Source organism: Lytechinus variegatus, chromosome 6 (genome assembly GCF_018143015.1).
Source record: "Lytechinus variegatus isolate NC3 chromosome 6, Lvar_3.0, whole genome shotgun sequence".
Classification (NCBI taxonomy): Eukaryota; Metazoa; Echinodermata; class Echinoidea; order Temnopleuroida; family Toxopneustidae; genus Lytechinus; species Lytechinus variegatus.
In genome coordinates, this window is record NC_054745.1 from 39,570,054 (window position 1) to 39,596,102 (window position 26,049).

Genomic DNA, 26,049 nt, shown 5'->3' on the forward strand with positions numbered 1-26,049 from the left:
TAAACTCTGAAACATTTAGCCAGATTGCTTTTGAATGGGAAGCCAATTTGTATGGATTGTCGTAATGTGTTTGAATTACCTTTGCAATTTCTTTTGATTGAGACAGTTGGTGGAGAGGCTTTTCAACTTGATGAAGAGTAATGTAACCTTTACTTACAAAGTATAAAAAAGCTCATTTTTCAGTGACGGGGATAAGAGGGGGGGGGGGGGGGGTGCTGGTTTGTGCAGAATGTGTGTCATGTGTGTATTAAAAACCTGGCATTGAACTGCCCAAGTATTTTCACACTATCAGCCTACACATGTATTAAACAAAACTTGTATAAAAAATCAAATTGCACTTTGTACAATACATGATCTTGTAATTCACTATTTAAAGTTTACATAGGCTCGTGGTGTACGGTACAGGTTTCATTCATTACAGTTGGAAGAAAACCTAAAATTTATGTCAACATTTAATATTTTGGCCTATTTACACGTAATTGTATGTAGGCTTGTATTGTACATCCCATCCCATATAATGTATCCTGGAGTCTGTACAATGTACATACATGTACACTCATATTTTTAAAAGTCCCTTTGTACTGTCCTGGGGCCTGTTGCATAAAACTTTTTACCTGAGAAAACTCTGGTAAAAACTGAAAACTACAGTAAGGTTAGTCTGATTACTGCCATTGACTTTAACATGGCAAAAACTCTGGTAAAAACAACCCGAGTTTTCTCAGGTAAAAAGTTTTATGCAACAGATCCCTGGTGTTGAGACTAGATAAAGGCTCAGGTGTACAAGGTTCATGTGACTGTTTGAGGCAAATTTGTTTTGGTTCAAATATCCAGCCATTTGAAACTTAGATCTGCGAGAACGCTCAGTATTGTATAAAAAGACACTTGTTTTATAGCCACTACAATGTCATGCAGTTCACTGTTTTGTATTGTAGTGGAAGATTTGATCTTTTCTAACACTTGATGCCTATCAGCATTTTATAGGTGAGGACCGTGAGGTCAAGTGTATTATCTGATTTAATTGTAGGATCAAATTCCTATGATGGGTAGGGTATTCATTTTACCTTTTTTTCAATTTTTTTAGGTCCAGTCTTGAAGAAATCAAATGACCCAATACTTATCATCATTCATGGTACCATTGTCATAGTGTATCATGAACTCATGCACTACATGTAGCCTACAGTATGTGCTAAAAAAATATCTTTCAGAAATGTCAGTTTTCATTTGCTTCAATTTTGTCAGTACAAGAAGTAGACATAATACTTCCCCTGTTGCCACTGAAATGTTCAAAAGGCCCCCCTTCCCCTAAAAAAAAATGAATTCGCTGCAATGGAGCTGTTGCTGATTGAGGCTGTACTGTATGTTGTGAAAAGGACATACATGTACATGTACAGTGTACTGTAGCCAGGGAGAATTGTAAGTTCTCCCCTACAGAAATTTAAGCGTGCCGCTTGCTAGTAACTAGCATGCGACTAGCAGGGCGCTCGCTTAATAAGCGAGTGCATGCTAGCGAACAGTCCCTGCTCGCTAAAAGATCGCTTAACTTTTACTCTGCACGCATATGACATGCTTATTAAGCTAGACGCATGCTACATGTAGTTACTAGCATGCCGCAGGCTTGCGCAAGCTAGTCGCACGCTTTCCGCAAGCTTGAAAATTTCTGTAGGGGCTGGTATCAATATCATGTTCTGTATAGTTTTTGCTCAATTTTCCATGGGTGGGGAGGTACATTGTACAAGTCACATCTTAACATTAGATTGAGCCCTACATGTATATAGTGTAAACTGTAAACGAGAAAAAAATTCTGTATTATGTCTATGTTGACAAGCCAAGTTTTGGGTCAACAAACTAATATTTGCCATTTGGCTTTAATCTGCCAATGTCATGGAAGGTCTTCTATCTTTCACCAATTTAATGATTGATAGCCAATCGGACATAATAAAACCTCATCCATTATTGTAAAAATAAAACAAAAACATTGAAAATCTATCCATTGCTACAAGACTGGCTATATACTACAATGTACATATTTGTATGTTTATATGTACATGGACCCTCTCATACTTTATGGCAGGCAAAATATGATATTTTAATTTTGGGGGCTACTTTTCAACTTTATACTGCCAAAATCTCATTGGATAAGCACAGACATGGCAATGCATGGGAATTTTCAAAGTCTTATTAGAATTTCGAGGGGTGAAATCGCTCTGAATTCCTTGTAACCCCCCCCCCCCGGGTCTTGGGTAGCCTACATGTACATGTACTAGCCTTCAGCCCCCCTCCCCAAGTTCTTGGGTAGTGTACATTTTAGCCTACATACAAGCCTATCACTTTTGTTTAATAGGCATTTGAGCTGTCAAGTGACAACAGTCTGCACGTGAATATAGGTGGTTTCAGACCGCCTCGAAGTTCGCCAGTTCCAGGTATTCTCTGATCGGGAAATTTACCCCGATCAGAAAATACCAGGTATTTTGGTAATGTGAAAGCAAACTACGCGTAATCTCCCCGAAAGAAAATACCCGCTAAATAGTAGGTACTTGGCGAAATTACGAGAACTTTCGTGGGGATTTTTCCAAGGTCGCAGGTATTTTGGCGATGTGAAAGCAAATTACGGGAACTTTTATCCCAGCGTGTCGTTGGGCGCGGCGGCGTGGGTGGCTGCTGGGCTCGTGATTTTGAATCTCCCGCCTTGCCTGCTTATCAGACCACACTGCGCATGCTCGTAACTTCGGGAACTTATCCCGAAGGATGTGTTTCGGGGCGGTCTGAATGCAGGAATAATTAACGGGTATTTTTTAGCCTTAAAAAGTTCTCGTAATTTAACGGGGATTCTTGTGATCGAGGCGGTTTGAAACCGCCTTATGACACTACATTGTGACAACATTCACAGCTGGCTTGTTAATTGTGTCACCCACATTTAATACCAGTGTCCCTGACAAATTATTGATCATTTTGTGCTTTTTGCCAAGGTGCATTTTAGAAAATTTAAGCTTGACAATCATGCCATCGATGGCTCCTCTCAGCAATTCTGCTGCAGTGTGTGTGGAGATTGCTCAGACTTGTGACTACTTTTTGATGTTCTTAAGTTTTTTTTAAAATATTTTTTCAACAATCAGGATTTCTGCATGGGTACATTTGGGGAGGGAGGGGGGGGGTCTGATTTTTTAATACCATAGCATGACTTAATTCATTCTTACATGTATCCACAGTCTAATTCCTCACGATTTTGCTCTTACTGTATAAAGACTAATTACATAATGTACATGTATGAGGAAATACATCATGTTGGCCTATGCGTGGACCCTATGATTTAAATGAAAAAAATGTTGAGAGTTTACCCAGATATTTTAAACAATCCTCCTGTTGCTCAAGCATTATTATAGGCCTGTTTTAATGTAGTTATTTTATTTTTTAATCGTTTTGCAAATTATGTATATTTAATCTAAAAACTAAAAAGTCAGTATTCTGTTACGTTTTGCTTGTCTGAATGGCCCTGAATGAATCACAATTGTTTGTAGTCATTAATAATATCCCCCGTATGGATTATTGATTTTACTCCATTACACGACTGTTACAGTGTCTGATAATCAAATCGATGTACATGCTTTCATGTCGACTTAATATACACTTCATGGCTTAAATACATGTAACAGTGCATCCCACAAAAAAAGGAAACCCGTTTTCAGAGAAAGATTTCAGAAATATTTAATACATGTATGTTTTTACTATAAATTTGATACTCGTGGTAAGAGTGGAATCTCATAGTAATTTGAAACCAAAAAATTTAGCAAATCATTCAGGCATGACAGATTACAAACAATTACACTGTTGCATATACTAGTATCAGAAACGATTTGGACAGAAACTTGCATTTGAATCTGAATCCACTCTCATTTGAGGGATCAGTGAGAGAAACAATAACAAAGAATACGAAAGAAATGCCAATCGTCAAATAAGCATGTTCGCCGTATGACGAACCAATCTAAAATATCTTGTCCAATATTTCTGCGCAACCAACATGTAGTTTTGCTCATTAATGCTCATTTGCTCATTAACTTGCTTTGCTCGTTATTGCGTGAAGTGTTCGTTACATATTACATGAAGGTATCAAATTAAAGAGGAATAATTGAACTACTGGTATATGATTATTAGATATCATATATTTCATTTGCCTTTGAAGAAAAAAAGTATGGGAATCCGGGTTTCCTTTTTTCTGGGATGCACTGTATGAAAAGGCAAAAGCCATGTTTAATCTGATAATGCATCTAGTGATTGATCGTTTGGCTGAATTTAACAACTGATCATGCATTTGTAATAAATAATCAATGTAATTAATCATGTCAGTAGTAGGGTCTACCATCGGCGGTCATCCGAACCGTTGTATCACACATACGGCGATGCGAACCCATTAAAATAGAGAAAATGGACTCCAAAGTTTACCATAATTTTCACTAAATAATAGTTCACCAGCCTTACAACATATTCATTGCTTGACTGATACATTGGTTTGGATGACCGCCGACGACATGTACACACAGAGTCCAAATGTGTGTTCATTAATCATCATTTGACGAATTCAAATATCTGACAGCTCAGTTTTGAATGGCTTTGGATGTACAGGTGTCTGGCTTTATAACTGTTGAATAATGACATGAAAATTGTCATTGCTGATATTAAACTTGCATTCATGAAATGGTCCTTCGATCTCAAAACCTCAAATGTCACATTGCATGATGTCATATATGAAAAAAACCCTTACTGAAACAGGCACTATTATACATAAAAAACCTTTAACAAAATAAAGAGTCCTTTCCTCTATCTGAACGAAAATCTTTTTCTTATACACATTTTTGTCAAAACTAAATCAAACTTTGACAAAAAGACCAGAGAGAGAGAGAGAGAGAAAAACCCATGAAACTACAATAAAAGTCAAATAAACTGGAAGAATTATTTCTCTCAGTATGTGGACATACACTGCACATGAATTTTCCCTCTTTATACATGTATGCACATGTAGGAATGATTGATGATGCTTATGACAAGCCTTGCCAAAATACAGTGTTATTAATGAGATGCATTTGCTGATTTGGTATTACCAAGGAGCTTCCTATTGCTGCCACCCATAAAATAAAAACCTGTTGATGAATGGGAGGCAATGTTGAATATTTATAATAAAATATTGGATGGTTCAGAATGGAATACCAGAAATTTTCCACCGAGTTTAGGCAAATGAGTAGGTGCATGGTTTCAAACCGCCTCGATCACAAGAATCCCCGTTAAATTACGAGAACTTTTTAAGGCTAAAAAATACCCGTTAATTATTCCTGCATTCACACCGCCCCGAAACACATCCTTCGGGATAAGTTCCCGAAGTTACGAGCATGCGCAGTATGGTCTGATAAGCAGGCAAGGCGCGAGATTCAAAATCACTAGCCCAGCAGCCACCCACGCTGCCGCGCCCAACGACACGCTGGGCTAAAAGTTCCCGTAATTTGCTTTCACATCGCCAAAATACCTGCGACCTTGGAAAAATCCCCACGAAAGTTCTCGTAATTTCGCCAAGTACATGTACCTACTATTTAGCGGGTATTTTCTTTCAGGGAAATTACGCGTAGTTTGCTTTCACATTACCAAAATACCTGGTATTTTCTGATCGGGGTAAATTTCCCGATCAGAGAATACCTGGAACTGGCGAACTTCGAGGCGGTCTGAAACCACCTAGTATTGGCCCTAATGGGTGGAATATTTCTGGTACCCCATGAAATTAAGCCGTCCATTATAATCATCGTCTATCCCACCCCCCCCATAAAAAAAGAAAAGAGGGAGGAATTTGGTTGAACAAGCCATATATCACATCACATTTATGGCATCATTACTTCATGGGGATCAAGTTAGCCGTTGACATGCAACGAACGTGTAGTTGATTGTGACATCATTGCACTCTGCATGGACGCTGCGCATCACATTGCTTTCATTGTTTTCATTCACGCAATCGCATTCGCGCATGCGCAGTTTGGCACTATACACCTTTGAATATTCCCCTACAGAAATTTAAGCGTGCCGCTTGCTAGTAACTAGCATGCGACTAGCAGGGCGCTCGCTTAATATTAAAGCGAGTGCATGCTAGCGAACAGTCCCTGCTCATTAAAAGATTGCTTAACTATTACTCTGCACGCATATTACACGCTTATTAAGCTAGCCGCATGCTAGTTACTAGCACGCCGCAAGCTACATGTAGTCGCACGCTTGCCGCAAGCTTGAAAATTTCTGTGGGGGTTAGTCTCATAAATTTTAATGGCAAATGTTGTACAGCAGCCTATGGGATATTCATTGGATTTAGGTCCAAAATATGTGTTTGTATTAAATGCATCAGCTAAACGCTCTATGTTGTAGATGAGGATAAAACCATTGATAGACCATGTCCATAGGCCAGGATAATACTTGCCTCATTGGCCCTACAATTTTTTTTTCAAGGCTTATAAATTTAGAATCATCAGCCCTTCAGTATCTGGTATGAGCAATGTACTGTACAATGTACAACCTTCTTCATATTCTTTGTATCAATCTATCCACTGTATGTATAATTGTGCCTTTCATTTTTTGCCTTTTCACTTCAAAATCTCTCCATTAGAGCATGATTTCAGCTTTTAGCTATGCATGCATTAACATCAGATAGAATACATGTTCTGCATACGTCTTCTTCGTTCAAACCAAGCCATCCGTGTAATGTTGCCATTCTCTCTCTGCTACTCTTCCACGATTCTTTGTTTGCATTGAGTTTTCAAGAATTTATCTGTATTTATTAATAGTACATTGTATTTGTAGTACACATTGTTTGGAGGATGGTCTGACCACAAACAAATGGTTTTTGGTTTCTTGGTAGTGGTAGAATAGACCTCTAATAATTGGCCTCGTCATTCAAAATTGTATTGCACCAGAATTACAATTGCGAAACAATACAGAAAAAACGTTTTCAACATTATCTCAGCTGAAATATGTAGGCATCCATTGTGCCATTTTTCATCAGTATGTTTCCTCTAGATGTGGATTTAAATAGTGTCAAACAGCATCTGGGGGATTTGGGGCGGGGTGGCCTATTCTGTTGGATAATGTACACAACATATAGGCCTACATGTGTATATAATGTATCCATATCAACATACATTGTTCAATACAATATTTTTTGGGGGGGAATAATATAAGTTTATTATTCACAATGTAGGCCGAAAGGGATTGAAAGTTTAATTTCTGAATTATGTAAACACTGCATTTGTATTGTCCATGCTACAGTACATGGTAGTAATCAAAATCAAATTGAATAGTATTTAATTGAATTTTGTTTTGATGGAATTTAATTAAAAACCTTAATTTATCCTTGATGCTAGACTAGAAGCTTGGCAGGTGAGGAACATCTTGTTTGCATTCCAAGAGCCCACAAACAAACATCCTCAGACCAAATGTGTTATGGAAGGGGAGAGCGTGGGAAAAACACTCAAATGTCAGCTACATGCAGCGACTTTGACTGTGATTTATAATGTGTAGATACATTAGGCGGTTTCAGACCGCCTCGAAGTTCGCCAGTTCCAGGTATTCTCTGATCGGGAAATTTACCCCGATCAGAAAATACCAGGTATTTTGGTAATGTGAAAGCAAACTACGCGTAATTTCCCCGAAAGAAAATACCCGCTAAATAGTAGGTACTTGGCGAAATTACGAGAACTTTCGTGGGGATTTTTCCAAGGTCGCAGGTATTTTGGCGATGTGAAAGCAAATTACGGGAACTTTTATCCCAGCGTGTCGTTGGGCGCGGCGGCGTGGGTGGCTGCTGGGCTAGTGATTTTGAATCTCCCGCCATGCCTGCTTATCAGACCACACTGCGCATGCTCGTAACTTCGGGAACTTATCCCGAAGGATGTGTTTCGGGGCGGTGTGAATGCAGGAATAATTAACGGGTATTATTTAGCCTTAAAAAGTTCTCGTAATTTAACGGGGATTCTTGTGATTGAGGCGGTTTGAAACCACCTATTGTATTCATGAATGTTTGATGTCATGACAGTATGAGCCATTATTTGGCCAAGTATAATGGATAACCTTTTTTTTATCCAGACACTGAACGTGAAAAAAAGAGGCAAAGGAATTGCAACCATATTCATTTTATTTATCCAGAATTCCAGATCATATCAGTTGGTATACTTCACGTATTGATGGCCAGCAAGGGTTTCCAAGTTCAAATGCATTCACTTGAAGGCCCCAAATGATACAGAACTTCCTGCTTAGTTATTAAAGGACAAGTCCACCCCAACAAAAAGTTGATTTGAATGAAAAGAGAAAAATCCAAAACTGAAAATTTCATCAAAATCGGATGTAAAATAAGAAAGTTATGACATTTTAAAATTTGAAAACAATATGTATCAATATGAAATATGATGTATTCTAATTTTCTCCATATTGTCAAGGATACAACGATTAATTCCGCCCTGAACATGTGGAATTAGCATTGTTTGATACTATATGGTTCAGTCAAGTTGGTCCTTATTGTCAAATCTATAAAAAAAATGAAATATTGTATAATTCAAACAATAAAAAATAAATAGTGATGGACATCATTGACTGAATCACCGAGTTGTGTATTCACTGTTTTGTGAAAAATAAGCGAAACTTTAAAAATGTCATAACTGTCTTTTTTTACATCCGATTTTGATGAAATTTTCAGCACTATGCTAGTTTGATTTTTCTCTATTTATTCAAGTCAGCATTTTCCTGGGGTGGACTTGAGCTTTAAAGTAATGAGAGAAAAAATTGTATTGAACTTCATATTAATAGTACATGTATACAAGTAGACCAGAAAATTGCAATTACATGTAGCCCAAGCCATTATCATTACCACCCAAGTGAAAACCCAAATGAAACAATTGACAATAGACAAATGGCTTTGTCATTTGGGAGCGTGACTGTCACGGTGTACATGTATGTAGGCTCTACATAATTTATACTGGATCGATGGGAAGTTTGTGGCACATCTATGTAGGGTTTTGACTCGACTGTTGTACACGATCACGTACGGAATTCAAAATCAGAATGTTCGACATCAGCACAACATGCGGTCTTGGGTTCTTGGCATTATTCATGCTCATGGCATGACTGCGGCTTGACATTAGACTTCAAAACCGGCGGGGATGGGACTGATTTAGAACCAGTAGCAGTGTGTCTGGCGCTGGGCTGGGCCAGGGGGCATATTGGAAAGGGGACGGGGGGAGGAGGTGTGGGGGTGTGGGGGGACATTGGGATGCGATGATGGAGCTTGTACATGTATGTGATGTAGAAAAGGGAGAGTTGGAGAAATATCATTTTTTAAAAGAGATTTGCAAAATGTCCTTTGTTAAAAAAAGGAGAACTCACCAAAACGTCAAGAAATCAATGAATTCATGGATATACATTTACATCTAGAAAATCTTTTGAACAAACATGCATTTTAATATATGTTGGCTTTCCATAGTTGCAATTCATCAGATCAAATGCAACTCTTTGTAAGATGGGGCCCAGCTCAATCACAACTCTTTATTAAACTGGGCCCTGATGCGATGACAGACCTTCATGTATGAAAAAAATAATATTCATATGTTGGGTTGAGAAGGAAGGATTATAAAGCCTATATGGGAAAGGTCATAAAGATGATGAGAAGATGAGGATTGGACCTAGTCTGCATGCACAGACCCTGATTGAAACTTTGATCAACAAGTGTGCCTCCACGCAAAGACTAGCACATGTATACAAAACTTGCTGTTAGTACACAAGGCATGAGTAGGCTGCACATTAAGACCCTTAACTCGAGCGGAGGGTTTGCCATGCAGACTAGATTGGACCCGCTGAATATGATGAGAAAGATGAGAGAAGAATTGATTGAGAATCGGGTGAAGGAGGAACAGGCAGAGACCATTTGAGCTTGAGTGACAGACAAGGACGTCTGCGGCATTGTTTCAAGAGTCGCAAGACAGACAGAAGTAGTACCAACAGCAACGCCTGGAGCTTATTAACCTATATCCGTGCTGAGATGGGGATGATGGAGGTAAACATCTCAAGGCAATTTGGAAGAGGGGATGCGATCTTCAAGGCTATTCTGGTTTGTTTGAAAATGAACTTGTAGGAGAGTGAGGTAGGAGCGAGGGTGATGAGTCCAAAGTACTGTAGTCTGCAGGCACAGACCTTTAAAGTTTCACATATTAAATAATGATAAAATATTGGATTTGTATAGGGCATGTATCCACCTTGCTGGGTGCTCAAGAGCTCCTATATTATCCCGGCTATTAAAGCTAGTCTACCGATTCTGGTGCGCACAGCTTTTTGAGGAATTACTTCCTGCCGGTACCCATTTACCTCACCTGGGTCGAGTGCAGCACAGTGTGGATAAATTTCTTGCTGAAGAAAATTGTGCCGGGGCTAGGATTCAAACCCACGACCCTCTGTTTGAAAGGCGAGAGTCGGGACCACTGCACCACGACGTGCCCACGTTATGCTGCATATTAATGCAGTCTAAGTATTGAGACTAAATTCACGTATAGGCCTATGTACTGTGGAATACCATGAAATGAGCTTCAAAGACAGAGTTTGGATTGAAGTCTTCACTCTCTCGACGTGGCATAATTTTCTCATGTGTCAAATTTGAGTCTGTGCATGTAGACTAGGTCAAACAGGTGAAGAGATAAAAAAGTAGTCTGCAAGCTCAGACTAATATTTGACACTTCAACCAGTAAAAGGTCTTGTGTGAAGACTCGACTCCAAAGACCCTGTGGCCCGTATTCTGATAGCAGGTTTAACTTCAACTCAGGTTTAATGTTGTGGTTTAATTATGGCTAGCCAATTGTTACATAAATCACTAACAGTAGAGATATAATATTTCACCTCATTTGGCTCTCAAATCATTCATAATTGTCTAGGAAGTATAAATAGATGATTGTCTTCACCATCGATGAATCATGAAAGAGCACAGTAAACATAAGAAACATACAACTTGATAAAAATTTTGATACTTATGGGTTATGGCTTTCCATACTTAAACCACAACTCTAAACCTGAGTCTAAATTAAACCTGCTATCAGAATAGACCAGTTCGTAGTTTACTTCATGGACAATTTTGGTCAAATGACCTTTCATTTCTTTCATTATGATGGGCAGATTTCAAAGCAAGATATTACGTAAGCTTGCCTTACATAGCAGGATGAAGAAATTGAATAGACCGGGTGACTAGAATTGCACACCAATGAACACTTTAAGAAGGTATTTGTTGTATTCCTACTTTGAATGCATATCATAGCATGTTGGACAATGTACTTGGCAAACTGTGAAATACCAGTCGTTTGTGGACGCATTGTTTTGTTGTGGATGTAAATGAAAACCACAATTCAAAAGAATATATGAATAATCAAGATATCAGCGTTAGTGCTTATCTCATTAGATTTTAAGCCACCGTGTCACTTTAGTACAAATGACCTTCCTCTGATCATGCGTAGAATCTTTTGATCATGCGCAGAAAGGAACTATAAACTGGCTTAAATATGAACCTGTCTGTTGAACCAGCCATCGTTACATGGTGATTGTAGTCTCACTAATTCAGACCCTGCATTATGCACTGTGCGAATTGTGAAAATCAAGGGTCTGGTGCCTGCAGACTAACCGAAAAGAGAAAGGATGATGAAGGAAAAAGCTTGTAGAAATTTCGGATAAGGGATGCAATTTCATAGGTCCTGGGCTATATTTGGTTTGTTGAAAATAACCTCCAAAGAGGGATGAAATGAAACGGGATGAAACCGCCGGGAAGATGAGCATAACAAATTGATTATAAGGCCTACATACATGTAGTTGGCCCAGTTTCTGTTTCACGACATTCTCTGCCCTCAAATCAGACTTTATTGAAAAGAGGGTAAAAACAAATGAATGTTTATAGCTGGCCCAGTTTCTGCTTCAATCCACCCCACCCCCAAATCAGACGTACACTGTACATTCATTCTATCTGATTGTGTCAGGTTTTTGTCTCACCTGCATAGCAGAGTGAGACTATAGGCGCCGCTTTTCCGACGGCGGCGGCGGCGGCGTCAACATCAAATCTTAACCTGAGGTTAAGTTTTTGAAATGACATCATAACTTAGAAAGTATATGGACCTAGTTCATGAAACTTGGCCATAAGGTTAATCAAGTATTACTGAACATCCTATTAGAGTTTCATGTCACATGACCAAGGTCAAAGGTCACTTAGACCATGTTGGAGGAATCAACATCGAAATCTTAACCTGAGGTTAAGTTTTTGAAATGTCATCATAACTTAGAAAATATATGGACCTAGTTCATGAAACTTGGACATAAGGTTAATCAATTATCACTGAACATCCTGCGTGAGTTTTATGTCACATGACTAAGGTCAAAGGTCATTTAGGGTCAATGAACTTTGGCCGAATTGGGGGTATCTGTTGAATTCCCATCATAACTTTGAAAGTTTATTGATCTGATTCATGAAACATGGACATAATAGTAATCAAGCATTACTGAACATTTTGTGCAAGTTTCAGGTCTCATGATTAAGGTCAAAGGTCATTTAGGGTCAATGAACTTTGGCCGATTTGGGGGTATCTGTTGAATTACCATCATAACTTTGAAAGTTTATTGGTCTAGTTCATTAAACTTGGACATTAGAGTAATCAAGTATCACTGAACATCCTGTGCGCATTTCAGGTCACATGACCAAGGTCAAAGGTCAATGAACTTTGGCCGAATTGGGTGTATCTTTTGAATTACCATCATAACTTTGACAGTTTATGGATCTGATTCATGAATCTTGGACATAGTAATCAAGTATCACTGAACATCCTGTGCGAGTTTCAAGTCACATGATCAAGGTCAGAGGTCATGTAAGGCCAATGAACATTGGCCATGTTGGGGTTTTTTGTTGAATAACCATCATAACTCTAGTTCATAAAAAGTGGACATAAGAGTAACCATGTATCACTGAACATCTTGTGCGAGTTAGAGTAGTTTTAAAAGTCAGCACTGCTGCTATATTGAACCGCGTGATGCACGTGAGACGGCCAGAGGCATTCCACTTGTTAATAAAGCTGTTCGTATTAAAAGTGAAGAATGACTTTAAGAACGGGTGGTATAGGCTATTAAAGTAAACCATCGCCAGTGATACACAAGAAAGGATCACAAGTTGTTCCTAAAGTCACTCTTAACTTCATGCAAACAGCTTTAAGAAATGGCCCCCAGAACTGTCAATGAGTGTCAAGAACTCCTTCAAGAACGACTGGTATTCTTTCTTGCACTATTAAAACCATCACCAATGAACATTTAATGTTGAATATCATTTTACCACAAGAAAGGATCACCAGTCGTTTTTCAAGTTGCTCTTACATGCCCGGGGGGGGGGGGGGGCACTCGACCAAAAAAGTGGCGGGGTGTGCCGCGGGCGAGACAAAAAACGGGGGCCTTGGAGCGGGCTTATTGTAAAAAGGAGGGTCCTCGGAACGGGCTTCGGAACGACAAATGTTTGTGAAAACGGGGGTCCTTGAAACGGATCGCCAGCGTGTGAGTGCGTATGCATCCCTATGGAACGGTCATGTGTGCATGATGCAGCTAGCGCCGCCTCCGCCGGGGGAGCTCTGCGGCCGCTTTTCACCAAAACTGCAGCTCATTCAATGCGATCGGAGCGGCGTAACGAAAAATATGCGAAGCTTTGGAGCGGATTTCTCTCTTTTTTTTCTCGATAAGAAGAAAATGCTATGCCTTGGAGCGGCTTTCTTTGTTCTTTTTCTCAACAAGGCAAAAATGCTGTGCCTTGGAACGGAAATTTGAGTGTGAAAATGGGGGTCCCCTCCGCGGCACATACCCACTATGCATTACATATTGAGTGCCCCCCCCCCCCGGCTTACATGGAACTATACGAACAGCTTTATGAAATGGCCCCCATAACTGTCAATAATGTAAAACAGATACAGTGCATTTAATGTGGGTTACATTAGCGGTATTGATTAGTGTCCATCATGCTCTGCTGTCTCAGTATGGAAGGAATACGTCAAGAACAGGTGTAGACAAGGTGCGGTCCCATGGTGGAGAAATGCGGGTGGATTCAGACTTTTTTTAGGTCAAGTTAACTTGCATTTTAATGGGGTTGATGTACAGAGCTGACAATTACAATTTTATCCTATTTACCTGTAGGAGTTTTAAGTTGAAACTTTTGAAAGGTGTCACAAAGTAGAATTTTCCACAAAACACATTATTTTTAAAACTTTTAAGAGTGATGATTATTGCTGTTTTTTCCAAATAGGATTTATTTTTTTTTCAATAGGATTGTACTGCAGGCTTGAAAATAGAGCCTGTGGGTCTTTCATATTAAAATCTGTTCGTGAGTAAAAAAAAAGACAAGAATTTTTTATACTACTGTACAGGGACTTTATATTTATAAAATTGTGGATGACAATTTAAAATTTCAATGGAAATTCCTAAAAAAGAAAGGTCTATCACAGTGTCATGCAAAATCATCATTTTTGTTGTTGTAAAATTTCACTTTCTCTTGATTATGTATGACCTTCATGTACAGATACTGTGGAGATCAATGTTGGTTTTAATGATGTGCATTGAGCACAGTCAACAAACCTAACTGTTTCGTCTGTCAGTGCAGAAACGCCCTTAACACCATACTTTAATTATGCGCATTGTATGCGCGCAGAAACGCCCTTGGTAGTGCACATAAGGGCACTGTGTATAAAGGGCGTTTTGCACTGGTGAGGTGTGTGGAAGTGTGGTTGCTAAGTTCCTTCCTGCACCGACATGACGATTTGTGCTTTAAGTCGTGACTCTGTCGATACGGGTGACGATAATGCCTCTAAGATGTACATGTAGATGAAGTGTGGTAGCTTGCTTGCATCCTTTCTCTGGGGGCCAAATAGCATCTCCTTACATAGCAATATGATAGGAGGGCCTCTCTAAACATCTTAACTCATGAATGTATACTTACACCGAGATGATGGGCCTCTTCACATTGCCAGTTTGTATCGTAGATGGGAGGGAATGGGGGGGGGGGGAGACATCACATGGGTTTGAAGCAGTTTGTACTGGCCCAAAGATCAACTCCCTTTTAATAGAGTTTAGAGCACTACAATTGATGTGATGGTGGCATTATTAAAACAAGGGGGTGGGGTGGAAGGGGGATCAAAAGGTTAACAAAAGCTTCTTCAATGCAATTTGCTTAGGCTAGATGCAATTGGCCATGACTGTTGCTATGTCAGTGGAAGTAGAATAAGGCTAACAAACATATAGACCTACAGAATTTGAGCCCTATCATTATAAGGTGATTGAAAAATCAAGTCAGTGTGAAAATATGAAGGCCCACTTTTGAAGTAGGCCTCTGTGTTTATTGAAATAAGGGGGGGGGGGGTATTTGTTCAAGCAAGTGCCAATACATATGCATTTGTATTGTTTATTTGGCAAAGAGAAAGGAAATTAACTGAATGAAAATGATAACTATAATGTACAACCGAAAATGAATGTATTCTGGTAAGTTCAAAGGAAGGGGATATCCAAAGAAATGTCAATGTGAACAGCTTCTAGTCAAGCTTTAGGGGATCATGAATAGTAGCACTCATAAAGAGGCCATCATGATGTGTAATTGCGGAGTGCTGTTGAAACGATCATATCATCGTGTTCTTCAGCCGTAATGCTATTACATGTGACATATAAGCTGAGGAGTAGTTAATAGCTTGTTGATGTCTAGTATTATTATGGACATCATTCCTGTTTGGATTGAGGTAGGGGGGCAGGGGCAAAAATCACACATGGTCTCCTGGATTTCAACCCCCCTCCCCCCCAAAAAAAAGAGTAAATAAATAAAAAATACCCTAAATGCTCAAACGGGGCCTTGGAACTAAAAAAGTACCCGGTACTGTACATGTACCCTTGGACTATCCCAATTCATTGAAAAGTGAAAGCTTTCTTATGTTGCAGATTTAGGCAGTATGTTGGGAAAAGTACATGTAGCTCACCCCCCCCCATCATTTTTTTGCCTGCCCTTCAACCCTTGGCTTTTTATAATGAGAGTCAATTGACTATAAAGCGTGTGTTCAATGTCAGTTTCAAAATTTAAACTGCAGCATGAATCACGATTGAAAACATGATTTCAAAACGCAATTGTAACGAAAAACAAAGGGTGTGTTCAATGTCCTCTATTCCCGTTCGGAAAAGTAAACATGTTTCAAATCACGATTTGGGGGAAATTTAAATGTCGAAAAAGATGCAACGCGATCACCTTCAGCATCGCGAATGCGACATTGAACGTGATTGAGTTTGGAAACGTCTTTAAATTAGCTCTCACAGTGGAAGCCTACACAAGCAGGTGCCATATTGACCTTTCTTGTGATGGGTCAAGTTGCGAAATAAAGCTGCGCTAATGAAAGCGGGAAATTTAGAGATCATCAACATAAAAGCAACTTCGTATTTTCTATACTGAACAGTGCAGCGCTGATTGTGTTTGTGTACAGTGTGTTTAAAACACAGGACACAAACACGATCAGTGCTGAGTTTTCAATCACGATTCATGTTGCAGTTTAAATTTGAAACTCGACACTGAACACACCCTGTACACATACCTCCATCTCCATGACATCATCAAGGACCACATTCACACTACAGCAGGGCACTACATGTCCACTCTACATTTTGTCGGTAGTGGGAATGAACTGACCTCTAATGGACAGTTCATGATATGTCTGTTATAACATGTGGTGTCCAGACCTATTGATCTCTTAAGCAGAGATATCCTTTACAATAACAGATCAACATCATGATATCCCTATCATAGCAGTGGTCAAGTACATGTATGAGTTCTCATCCATGATAAGTTCATTAGGCAGTTTAGGCCTATAATATACATGTATGTTTCTGATTAAATTGCCAATTCGTTTTCCTGCCTACTCGTCTACCCTGGATGGCATTGTTACTAATTTTGCTGGATCCATAGGTTTCATTAAAATTCATAAGTAATTTTTTCTGAGCAAGTAAGCATTTTTTTTCCAGAGCTACATGCATATTAGGCACATATTTTTGTATTTTTATATCTAAACAATTTGGTGATTTGATTGGATTCTGGTCCAACTCATTTTGAGATAATGAGATCGTTACCACAAGTTCACTTATCGCAAACTTGATGTCACCCAAGCATCTTGGCATGTTAATAATGGCCTATGTCTTTGTCAAGACATGCAAGGCTGATTAATTAATGAATGAACAAGGCACTGCTGATTGATATTTCATCTGTCATTCTGAACAAAGGAATATCCAATTCAACTACATACACATACATGTCGCACACTCACTAATTTGTAGTGAATTGTCAAATAAAAAAAGGGCAAAATGCCTGTAACATTTAATTAAGTGTCAACAAGACAAGGATTTCACACATTCTTTGGGAACTATGAATACATTGTAAGAGGATAATGCATTTCCCTTTCCTCTCAATTTCACATTTTTCTACCCATCCATCCTCTTCATACTTCAAATTTTCAATGAAGTTGAGCTACATACGTCCTGGATCCCGTTGCTTTACCACTATGGAAACTTTGCCTTCCAATGGTAACTACCTCGATAATGCTGATCAACAGCCAATCAAAATCAAGGATTATAAATGGTTGCATTTCATAAGTTGGGTATGCAAAAAGGGTGGCGTATGAACAATTTTCCACATGCTGCCATGGATAAATTGTTGCTACATCACAGCATCTTGACCAAATTTATTGAGTAATATCTCATTTTGAAGCTAGAACTATAGGCTAAATATATTACTATGAATTAGATTAATACAATATCAGGAACAAAAACTATAGCACATTAAGTTTGAAGTAACAGGGGTGGCGGAGCCGGTGGATGCGGTAAATGATAAAATATTAATTAAACCTAATTATCAACTTACTATAATATGTAATATGACTGATATCCTCATATTTCTGGGCGTTTTAAAGCAGGGAACAACTAAATGTCATAAAGATTTGACAATTTTGAAAATATGCAGCAATGGAATCAAGTGTATGTCAGCTCTGATCTGCAACCTTATCAATTAGTAAACCGGAGAGATTTGGTTAATTATCTAATTTGTAATCTTAATTTTTAGTACAAATGTTGTGTATCATTGCAACAAACATTTCTACCCATGATGTTGTCATTTTGCCAAGCATATAAATACAGTGACAGGTATTTTGGGGGTAAAAATGTGAAATTAAATACTGTTAATGCAACATTGGATCACCCTAGTATTTTGCAGTTATAATCTATAAACATCAATGATTAAATCTGTACCAAAAATAAAATAATTATCTATTATTTTATGCATGTTACATTGGATCACCCTAGTATTTTGCAGTTATAATCTATAAACATCAATGATTAAATCTGTACCAAAAATAAAATAATTATCTATTATTTTATGCATGTTAATTATACTAATTAATTAACTTTTGACACCATTTTGTGTGCAGAAGGTCCAATTTGAGAAAAACGCATTTCAAAATTCACATTTACATTGACATCTATGTAATGATTAGCTGTTAATTAGTCATTTTAAGGAAAAATAACGGTATTCGAGACTTAAAACTTTTTCATTATTTATAGAATGGTAATAGCTATAACATATAAAAAAATTAAATTTTTGACCAATTTTACCCTGTTCGCGAAATTGGACCACCTTATGACATGCGACCATTTATGTATTTGTATAGGGTGTATTAATGTTTAGGTATATTATGTATGTGTATGTATATTGTATGCATTATGTATCTCATTGCGCCCAAGATTGGTATTTTTCTTCTCTTTTTTTTCTTTGTATTTTTCTTCTTTAATACCTCGTTGTCACTATGTTATGTTTATGTTGTATTATTTTTTTCTAATGTTTCTTTGTTTTTGATGATGATCCTTATATGTCAAGATTTTATATCAATAAACTTTTGAATTTGAATTTGTATTATAGTGTTTCGCGAAACAAGTGGGATGGGAGAGAGTGCACCCCTTCCTACAATGAACAAGTAACAATATAATATCAGATTCACTAACATTAATACACCCTATACAAATACATAAATGGTCGCATGTCATAAGGTGGTCCAATTTCGCGAACAGGGTAAAATTGGTCAAAAATTTAATTTTTTTATATGTTATAGCTATTACCATTCTATAAATAATGAAAAAGTTTTAAGTTACCCTTGGATGGCAAAGTTGCCATAATGGTAACTTTTGGTAACTGCAACGGGCCCCTGTAGACGGTTCTATAACATTTGATCTGCCAACAATTGCTCTGCTATAAATTTTGATTTGATTTGATTTATTTCCATATTCCAATAACAAAAGTATATACAAGTGTATTCATTTTTTATTAGCATAATAAGCTTATGACATAATGAATAACATATATGCACATATACATTCTAACAATCTAATTGAAATAAATTTATACCTAATAATAGGAGTGGGCTATACATGGGTCAAAAATACTTTTTTTGTAATTTCAATATGGGAACAGTTTTTTTTTATTCCTTGTAATGTATCTCAACATGAAATGACAATATTTTTTGTCTTGGGTCCGAGAAAAAAGTGTGCCGGGCCAAAATCCAAAATGGCCGCCAAAACCACCCAAAATGACAGTTTTGGCCACAACTTCTTTATTTGGTGGTCTTTTTCTTTGGTTTTGGTGTCTATTCATATGTATTTGGGGGTAGGCAATTTGTTTTTCCTATAATTAGTACTTTTAAACCATTATTTGTAGAGTTAAAAGGTAATTATACCTAAATTTTTCAATTTTTATAGCCTTTTTTCAGCCAAAAAGTAGATTTTATCGTCCTGGGGTTCTTGGATATTAGATGGTACGAGGTCAACAATAGCAAGCAGCTTCATAGCGCTATATGGCTTTTATTCCTCTACTATGGGTTTTACGGATATTTGTGAAATATATCTCAAATAAAAAAAAAGTTAATTATCCATAGGGGCTATACAGTATACAATGTACTGTACATACATGTACTGCACTGCATAAATGCATTGGCCACCATGACAAGGCATGTATAAACTATAGTGTTATACATGTAGAAATGAGCTCTTAGGTTTAGAATTAGATGCCTCAGAAATTGAAGATATGTTTTGTCTCAAAAACTGAGGACATGTTTTGTCAAATATGCTAATTCAGGGGGCGGAGAAAGGTAATTAACCCCACATCATGGCATTTACACTGTAGATATTCTGGGCCCCGTTGCATAAAAATTTACCATTATGTTAACTTAATGGTAACTTACATGGAATCCTTGGTTCTGATTGGCTGTTGATCAACGTTACCATGATTATATAGTTACCTGACCCATAAACATTGGTCAGTTAGACACCACAACCAGGTAAAAAAAAGCCTCCAAATAAAGAAGATATGGCTACATGTAGATACATGTACATGTATGTGATGTACATGTACGTATATTATATGATGTTTTATGTGCAATTTACATTGCTGGTTTCATCATGTACATCAGCTGACAAGCAATCAAATTCACAATTCACAATCTAATTTTAAACCTTAGGAGCTTATTTCTATGACACTATAGTTTATATACAGGCCTTGTCATATGTCATGGTGGTCAATGCATGAAAATATGCATTGTAATATGTACAGTAACAGTACATTGTATAGTACTGTATTCAATAGTATTGCCACTATGGATAATTAACATTTTTTTATTTAATAAGATATATTTCACAAATATTCGTAAAACCCATAGTAGAGGAATAAAAGCAATATAGCTCTATGAAGCTGCTTGCTATTGTTGACCTCGTACCATCTAATATCCAAGAACTCCAGGACGATAAAACCTACATTTGGCTGAAAAAAGGCTATAAAAATTGGAAAATTTAGGTATAATTACCTTTTAACTCTACAAATAATGGTTTAAAAGTGCTAATTATAGGAAAAACAAACTGCCTGCCCCCTAAAACATATGAATAGACACCAAAACCAGAGAAAAAGACCACCAAATAAAGAAGTTGTGGCCAAAACTGTGATTTTGGGGGGTTTTGGCGGCCATTTTGGATTTTGGCCCGGCACACTTTTTTCTCGGACCCGAGACAAAAAATATTGTCATTTCATGTTGAGATAAGGTAAAAGGAACACAAAAAAACTGTTCCCACAGTAAAACCAAAAATCACCCATTTATAGCCCACTCCTACTAATAAATTTATTTTTTTTAATCATTAAAACAACTAGCAGAAAATGAATATATTTATATATACATTTATGCACATAATACATTTTGAAATGTGGGAGACCTCCATCTTAAGCTAAGAGCTTGAAATTGATAAAGGCCTCAATTCCACTCACAAATGGAATGACCAACTTCAACCCTGGCTTTCATAGTACATGTATACCCTATCTTAAACCTAACCCTATATCTTCTTAGATGTAAAGCCTGGAGCAATTGTCGCCCGAGCAAATGTCGTGTCGCCATGTACACTGTATGCAACACTGAGGCATTATAATTCTTTTGGAATGCAGGATGTTAGCCCAATGAACTCCCAAGCGTGAACATGTCTGTATAAATTGGATGATTGAATTATCTTGTCAGATCTGTGTTCATACCATGTTTTAAAAGCTTCAGTACATGTACATTCAGGGTGATTGTAAACTGAGTGAAAAGTGAATGGGGCAGTAGGTGGGGGGGGGGGAGGCTTTTGCAAGGTGAGCACCATGCTTGTTTGTAAAAACATGTAAAAAATCTGTTTTTTCTTTCATGAACGGGCGATGTACCTGCTTCCATTGAAAGGCTAAGTACTATAATTGGCTAAATTGGAAAAAAAGGACTCAATGTACAACAGCCTACATGTAGTATACTCATGATGCAGGAATAGGGGATAGGCCTCTATTTCAACCTATCATGACAAAAAAACAAGACATTGTGGACCACGTTTCTCTGAGTTTTGGAGCAAGATTTTTAACAATAACGGGTTCATTTTGCAAAGTCCACATATTGAAAAATCAGCCCCCCCCTCCCTCGATCCTGGGATGGAGTCTAGATCTTATGGCTTCAATTTGCCGGCCTTAACTGCTTTCATTTAGTCCCACTTATTCATACTGTAAATGGCATAATATCCTGCAACAAATCGACATGATTCATTTGTATTGGAACAGTATGAACCTGGCAATAATTGCTTGATTGAGTTATCTTATTTGACGGGAGATGGGTTGATCCAGGGGTAACAGATGTTTTGGCCTATCTCTCCCAGTCATCCATCTCTACCAGTGCTTATACACGTTTGACAGTGAACATATAAACAAACGAAATTCATTGGGGTTCGGGAATAACATTATTGGAAGGTTGTTGGGAGGGTAAAGCACATTGCAGGTTTGGTGGCCAAATGAATGTTTGGTCAGAATGTGATGAAATATGCTGACTGTGTAAAGTCACATTATCCACTTTATTATGCACAAAGTCACCACATTCCTCTCATGATGTTGAGATAAAAAAGTTTTGTATTTATTCAGTAATTCTATTGAATTATATTAATTTACTCGTAAGTTTATAATTCTTTTGTTCAATATCACATTCATTCATCCATTCATTCATCATCCATTGATTAGTTGAGTGATTGATTGATTCATTCATTCGTTCGTCCATCCGTCCGTCAATTCATCCATTCATTACTTTAATAATTCATTCATGTACAATCATAAATGTGCTTTGATTAAAAAAATCATTCATACATTTGTTTTATCTTTTTATTCGGTCAATTAATTGATTATTAAATCAATCTATAATTGAATGATTCATTTGATTATTCATTTGTTCATTCATTCATTTATTCAATAAATTATTTTTTTCAATTATTCATTCATCCATTTGGTCATTCATGTACTATTTGTCTCTTTTAAATTTATATCTTTTAACTTCCTTTTTACCATTTTAAATCATGCTGTGAAACTGCTGCCTGATACATCTTTAGTCATGTTTTACCATCTTTATCTTTCTACATATTTGTTTATATAATAATTTATTATGTCTTTATATATCTTCTCTTCAGTTTGCTGCTCCCAGAACTGTACTCTGATTTGTACACAATTCTATAATGCCCGGGTGGGACGATGGGAACAGCCAAACTCTGACTTACTCGTCGCAGAAAGGCCACGATTATAGCTCGGACTACCCAAATACCATTCTGAAATCAGTCAAAGAACAGGTAAGAATTAATTTGCATTTGCCACACTCCGAGTTTAAAATGATCATTTCACTTTAATAATAATAATAACGATAATAATACTCAATATTTATAACGCGCTTTTCCCAAATGGCCGAAAGCGCTCGCAATTTCAATTAACATATTTATACAAACAAAAATCAGAATGATATATTATTATAATGAAGGCAATCGCCTAGAACAAAAGAGTTTTAAGGGACTTCTGAAAGGACTTGATTGTTGGGGATTGTCTTATTGCGAGAGGGAGCTTGTTCCATTCCATTGAGGATGCAACGGTGAATGTTCTATCTCCAGTCTGTTTTCTTTTTGTTGGATATGTTAATTCAAGTGGGTCTTCAGAGGATCTAGTTCTTCTACCTGGGACATAAATTTCTAAACAATCAGACAAGTATTTTGGGGCTTGGTTGTAGAGTGATTTGTATACAAGAAGTAGTAACTTAAAAATAATACGTTGTCTAATCGGGAGCCAGTGTAAATCATATAACAGGGGTTCAAGAGGTGTGTCACGGCGGACTTCAAAAATAATACGGGCAGCCCAATTCTGGAGGTGCTGGATTCTGATTTAAGAAATTTTTCATTTTGTTTCTTAAAAATGGGCTAAACAATCAAATCAATACAAATTACATAATACATCATACATTTTGCATAACATTAGAAAAAAAAAAATATGAAGAAATATATAAAGGATAACAAAATTATTTGTTTATTTGTTTATAGCTACAACTAAGGATAATCACAAATTTTATTATTAATAATTGACAAGAAGTGGGGTTTTGCATTGAGATTCCAAAAAAATGCTAAAATTTGTTATTTTGAAGTATTATTTGCATGCAATCAATCACCTCTTTATCTCCTTTCATGCAATTTTCAACATATTCTAGGAAGCCCAGTTTGCCCAGCTTACCAGAGAATTTGAGGCCGACAAGTTGATTGCGGCCAACCAGATTAACCGTAGCAGAGTCGACTCGGACACCGCTACTCTGAATAGTATCAGGTAAGGTATTGACCAATCAGGTGAATGGTCTTATTCACTTAAACTGCAATAAGACCTCGTTAGACCAATCAGTTTGCCACACTCTTGATTATGCCAGAATAGCAGGAATCAGTATATGAGCTGTTTCAAATGGTAGCATATGTATTTAATGTATGATAATTTATACTAGTATTAGAACTTCAATATGTTTGATTGTAATGCCTTTGCTATTGTTTGCTTGCTTTTTTAATGCCTCAGTTTATCATGGCATGTATTCTATTATTATATGCTTTATTTGGTGACTTGTATCTGACCCTTTTAATATAAGTTCATGAATGTATTTCAGTCTTGCACGCTCCCAAAGCATGAATGGAATGTATGTATAGTGCATGAACTGGTATTTGAAAGGATTATTCATTTAACCCTAAAAAATTTGGACTGAATTTATATATGTTTCACGGTGTAACAGGCCCTTTTACAGTAAACTTAAAAAGGAATATTAGTTTCATATTCCTATATATAAATATATTCATACTTGCTAATATCACCAAAGGAAATTCTAATGTTAACAATGAATCTAACAATTGGTGAAATTATGCATTGTACAAAAAAAAAATAATTGATTACTGGGGAATGCAAGGAAGACTAATTCTACACTCTCCTCATTATCAAGTCAACATTTCTTCAAACTGGCGGCAAATTAGTTGTTAGAAAGTAGACCTTGGCTTGATGCAGCACTTATTCTGGAAGAAGAAAATAGACAAAAAAAGAAAGAGAACAAAATAATGAAAAGGAATGAACTTATTGAGCTTTCAATTTTCTTCTTTGCAAAATTTCTGACTTAGTCTTTTGACCACACTACATGTATTTTATTTTCTGTGTCAAGGATGAAAAAATTCAGACTTTTCAAATATTTTTCATCGCAGAAAACCCATTTTTTGTGTACAAGAAGTCCCATTCTTGATATTTACATGGGTCTATTTTTTCTATTCTTAATGGTATCCATGCTTTTTGATATTATTTTCTTTCTATCCCCTTGATATTTGTACTGGTTTTTATAGAACTTGTGATAAAATAGAACAAAAGTGGGCAAAGCTGCTGTCTATTAAATAGCATAAAGGAAGATGGTTTATTTTGTGTAGGGGAGACTGGGGTTATTTGGAACATGAGAAAAGTTGAAACATTGTGCTTTTCTTAAATGCCTGTAACATACATGTAAATTTATGCAATACTGCCCTCAATTTATTGCAATAATGATTCAACACTGTTGTATTATTAATAGCAATAAATTGAGGGCAGTATTGCATAAAGTTATTTTACAGGCTTGAAAGAAAATTACTATGTTTCAACTTACCCCATGTTCCAACTAACCCTGGTCTCCCCTACATTTTGTGTACTGATGTAGGTCTACATGGACTTGTAAACGTAACTCTTTATTTCACAATGGGCCTTTTAAAGAGGAAATTCACCCTGACAAAAAGTTTATTGTACAAATTGCAGAAAAATTGAAAATATTGCAGAAGGTTTGAGTCTTTGAGACAAATCCATCAAAGATAAAAGTTATTAGATTTTTAATTTCTTGATTTGTGGGGTCATATCGGAGCAGCATTCCTACATAGCAAATGGTAAAAAATCAATGAAATGTCATTTTGTTAGAAAATTAAAAATAGTTTTGATGGTACTTTAAGTATAACAATAGACAAATCATTTCACATCTGTTCTTAAAAAGAAAAAAAAGTCATCATGAACCATAACAAAATTGAAATTTGTGGATTTTATATTTATACATAACATATGGGGCAGCTGCTCGTTAATGATGTCACAAT

The 26,049-nt window shown here is 37.0% G+C and overlaps 1 protein-coding gene across 7 annotated transcripts in view; it reads left to right on the top strand.

The window, feature by feature from the left end:
• The window catches only part of LOC121417465 (plakophilin-4-like), an 86,381-nt gene that overhangs the window by 13,547 nt on the left and 46,785 nt on the right, over nucleotides 1-26,049 (top strand). For all 7 annotated transcript variants that reach the window (XM_041611182.1, XM_041611179.1, XM_041611178.1 and 4 more), the window contains exons 4-5: nucleotides 23,077-23,232; nucleotides 24,132-24,244. In XM_041611182.1, the coding sequence (XP_041467116.1) occupies nucleotides 23,122-23,232; nucleotides 24,132-24,244 (224 nt within the window). In that variant the 5' untranslated portion in view covers nucleotides 23,077-23,121. The remainder of the gene's footprint in view (nucleotides 1-23,076; nucleotides 23,233-24,131; nucleotides 24,245-26,049) is intronic.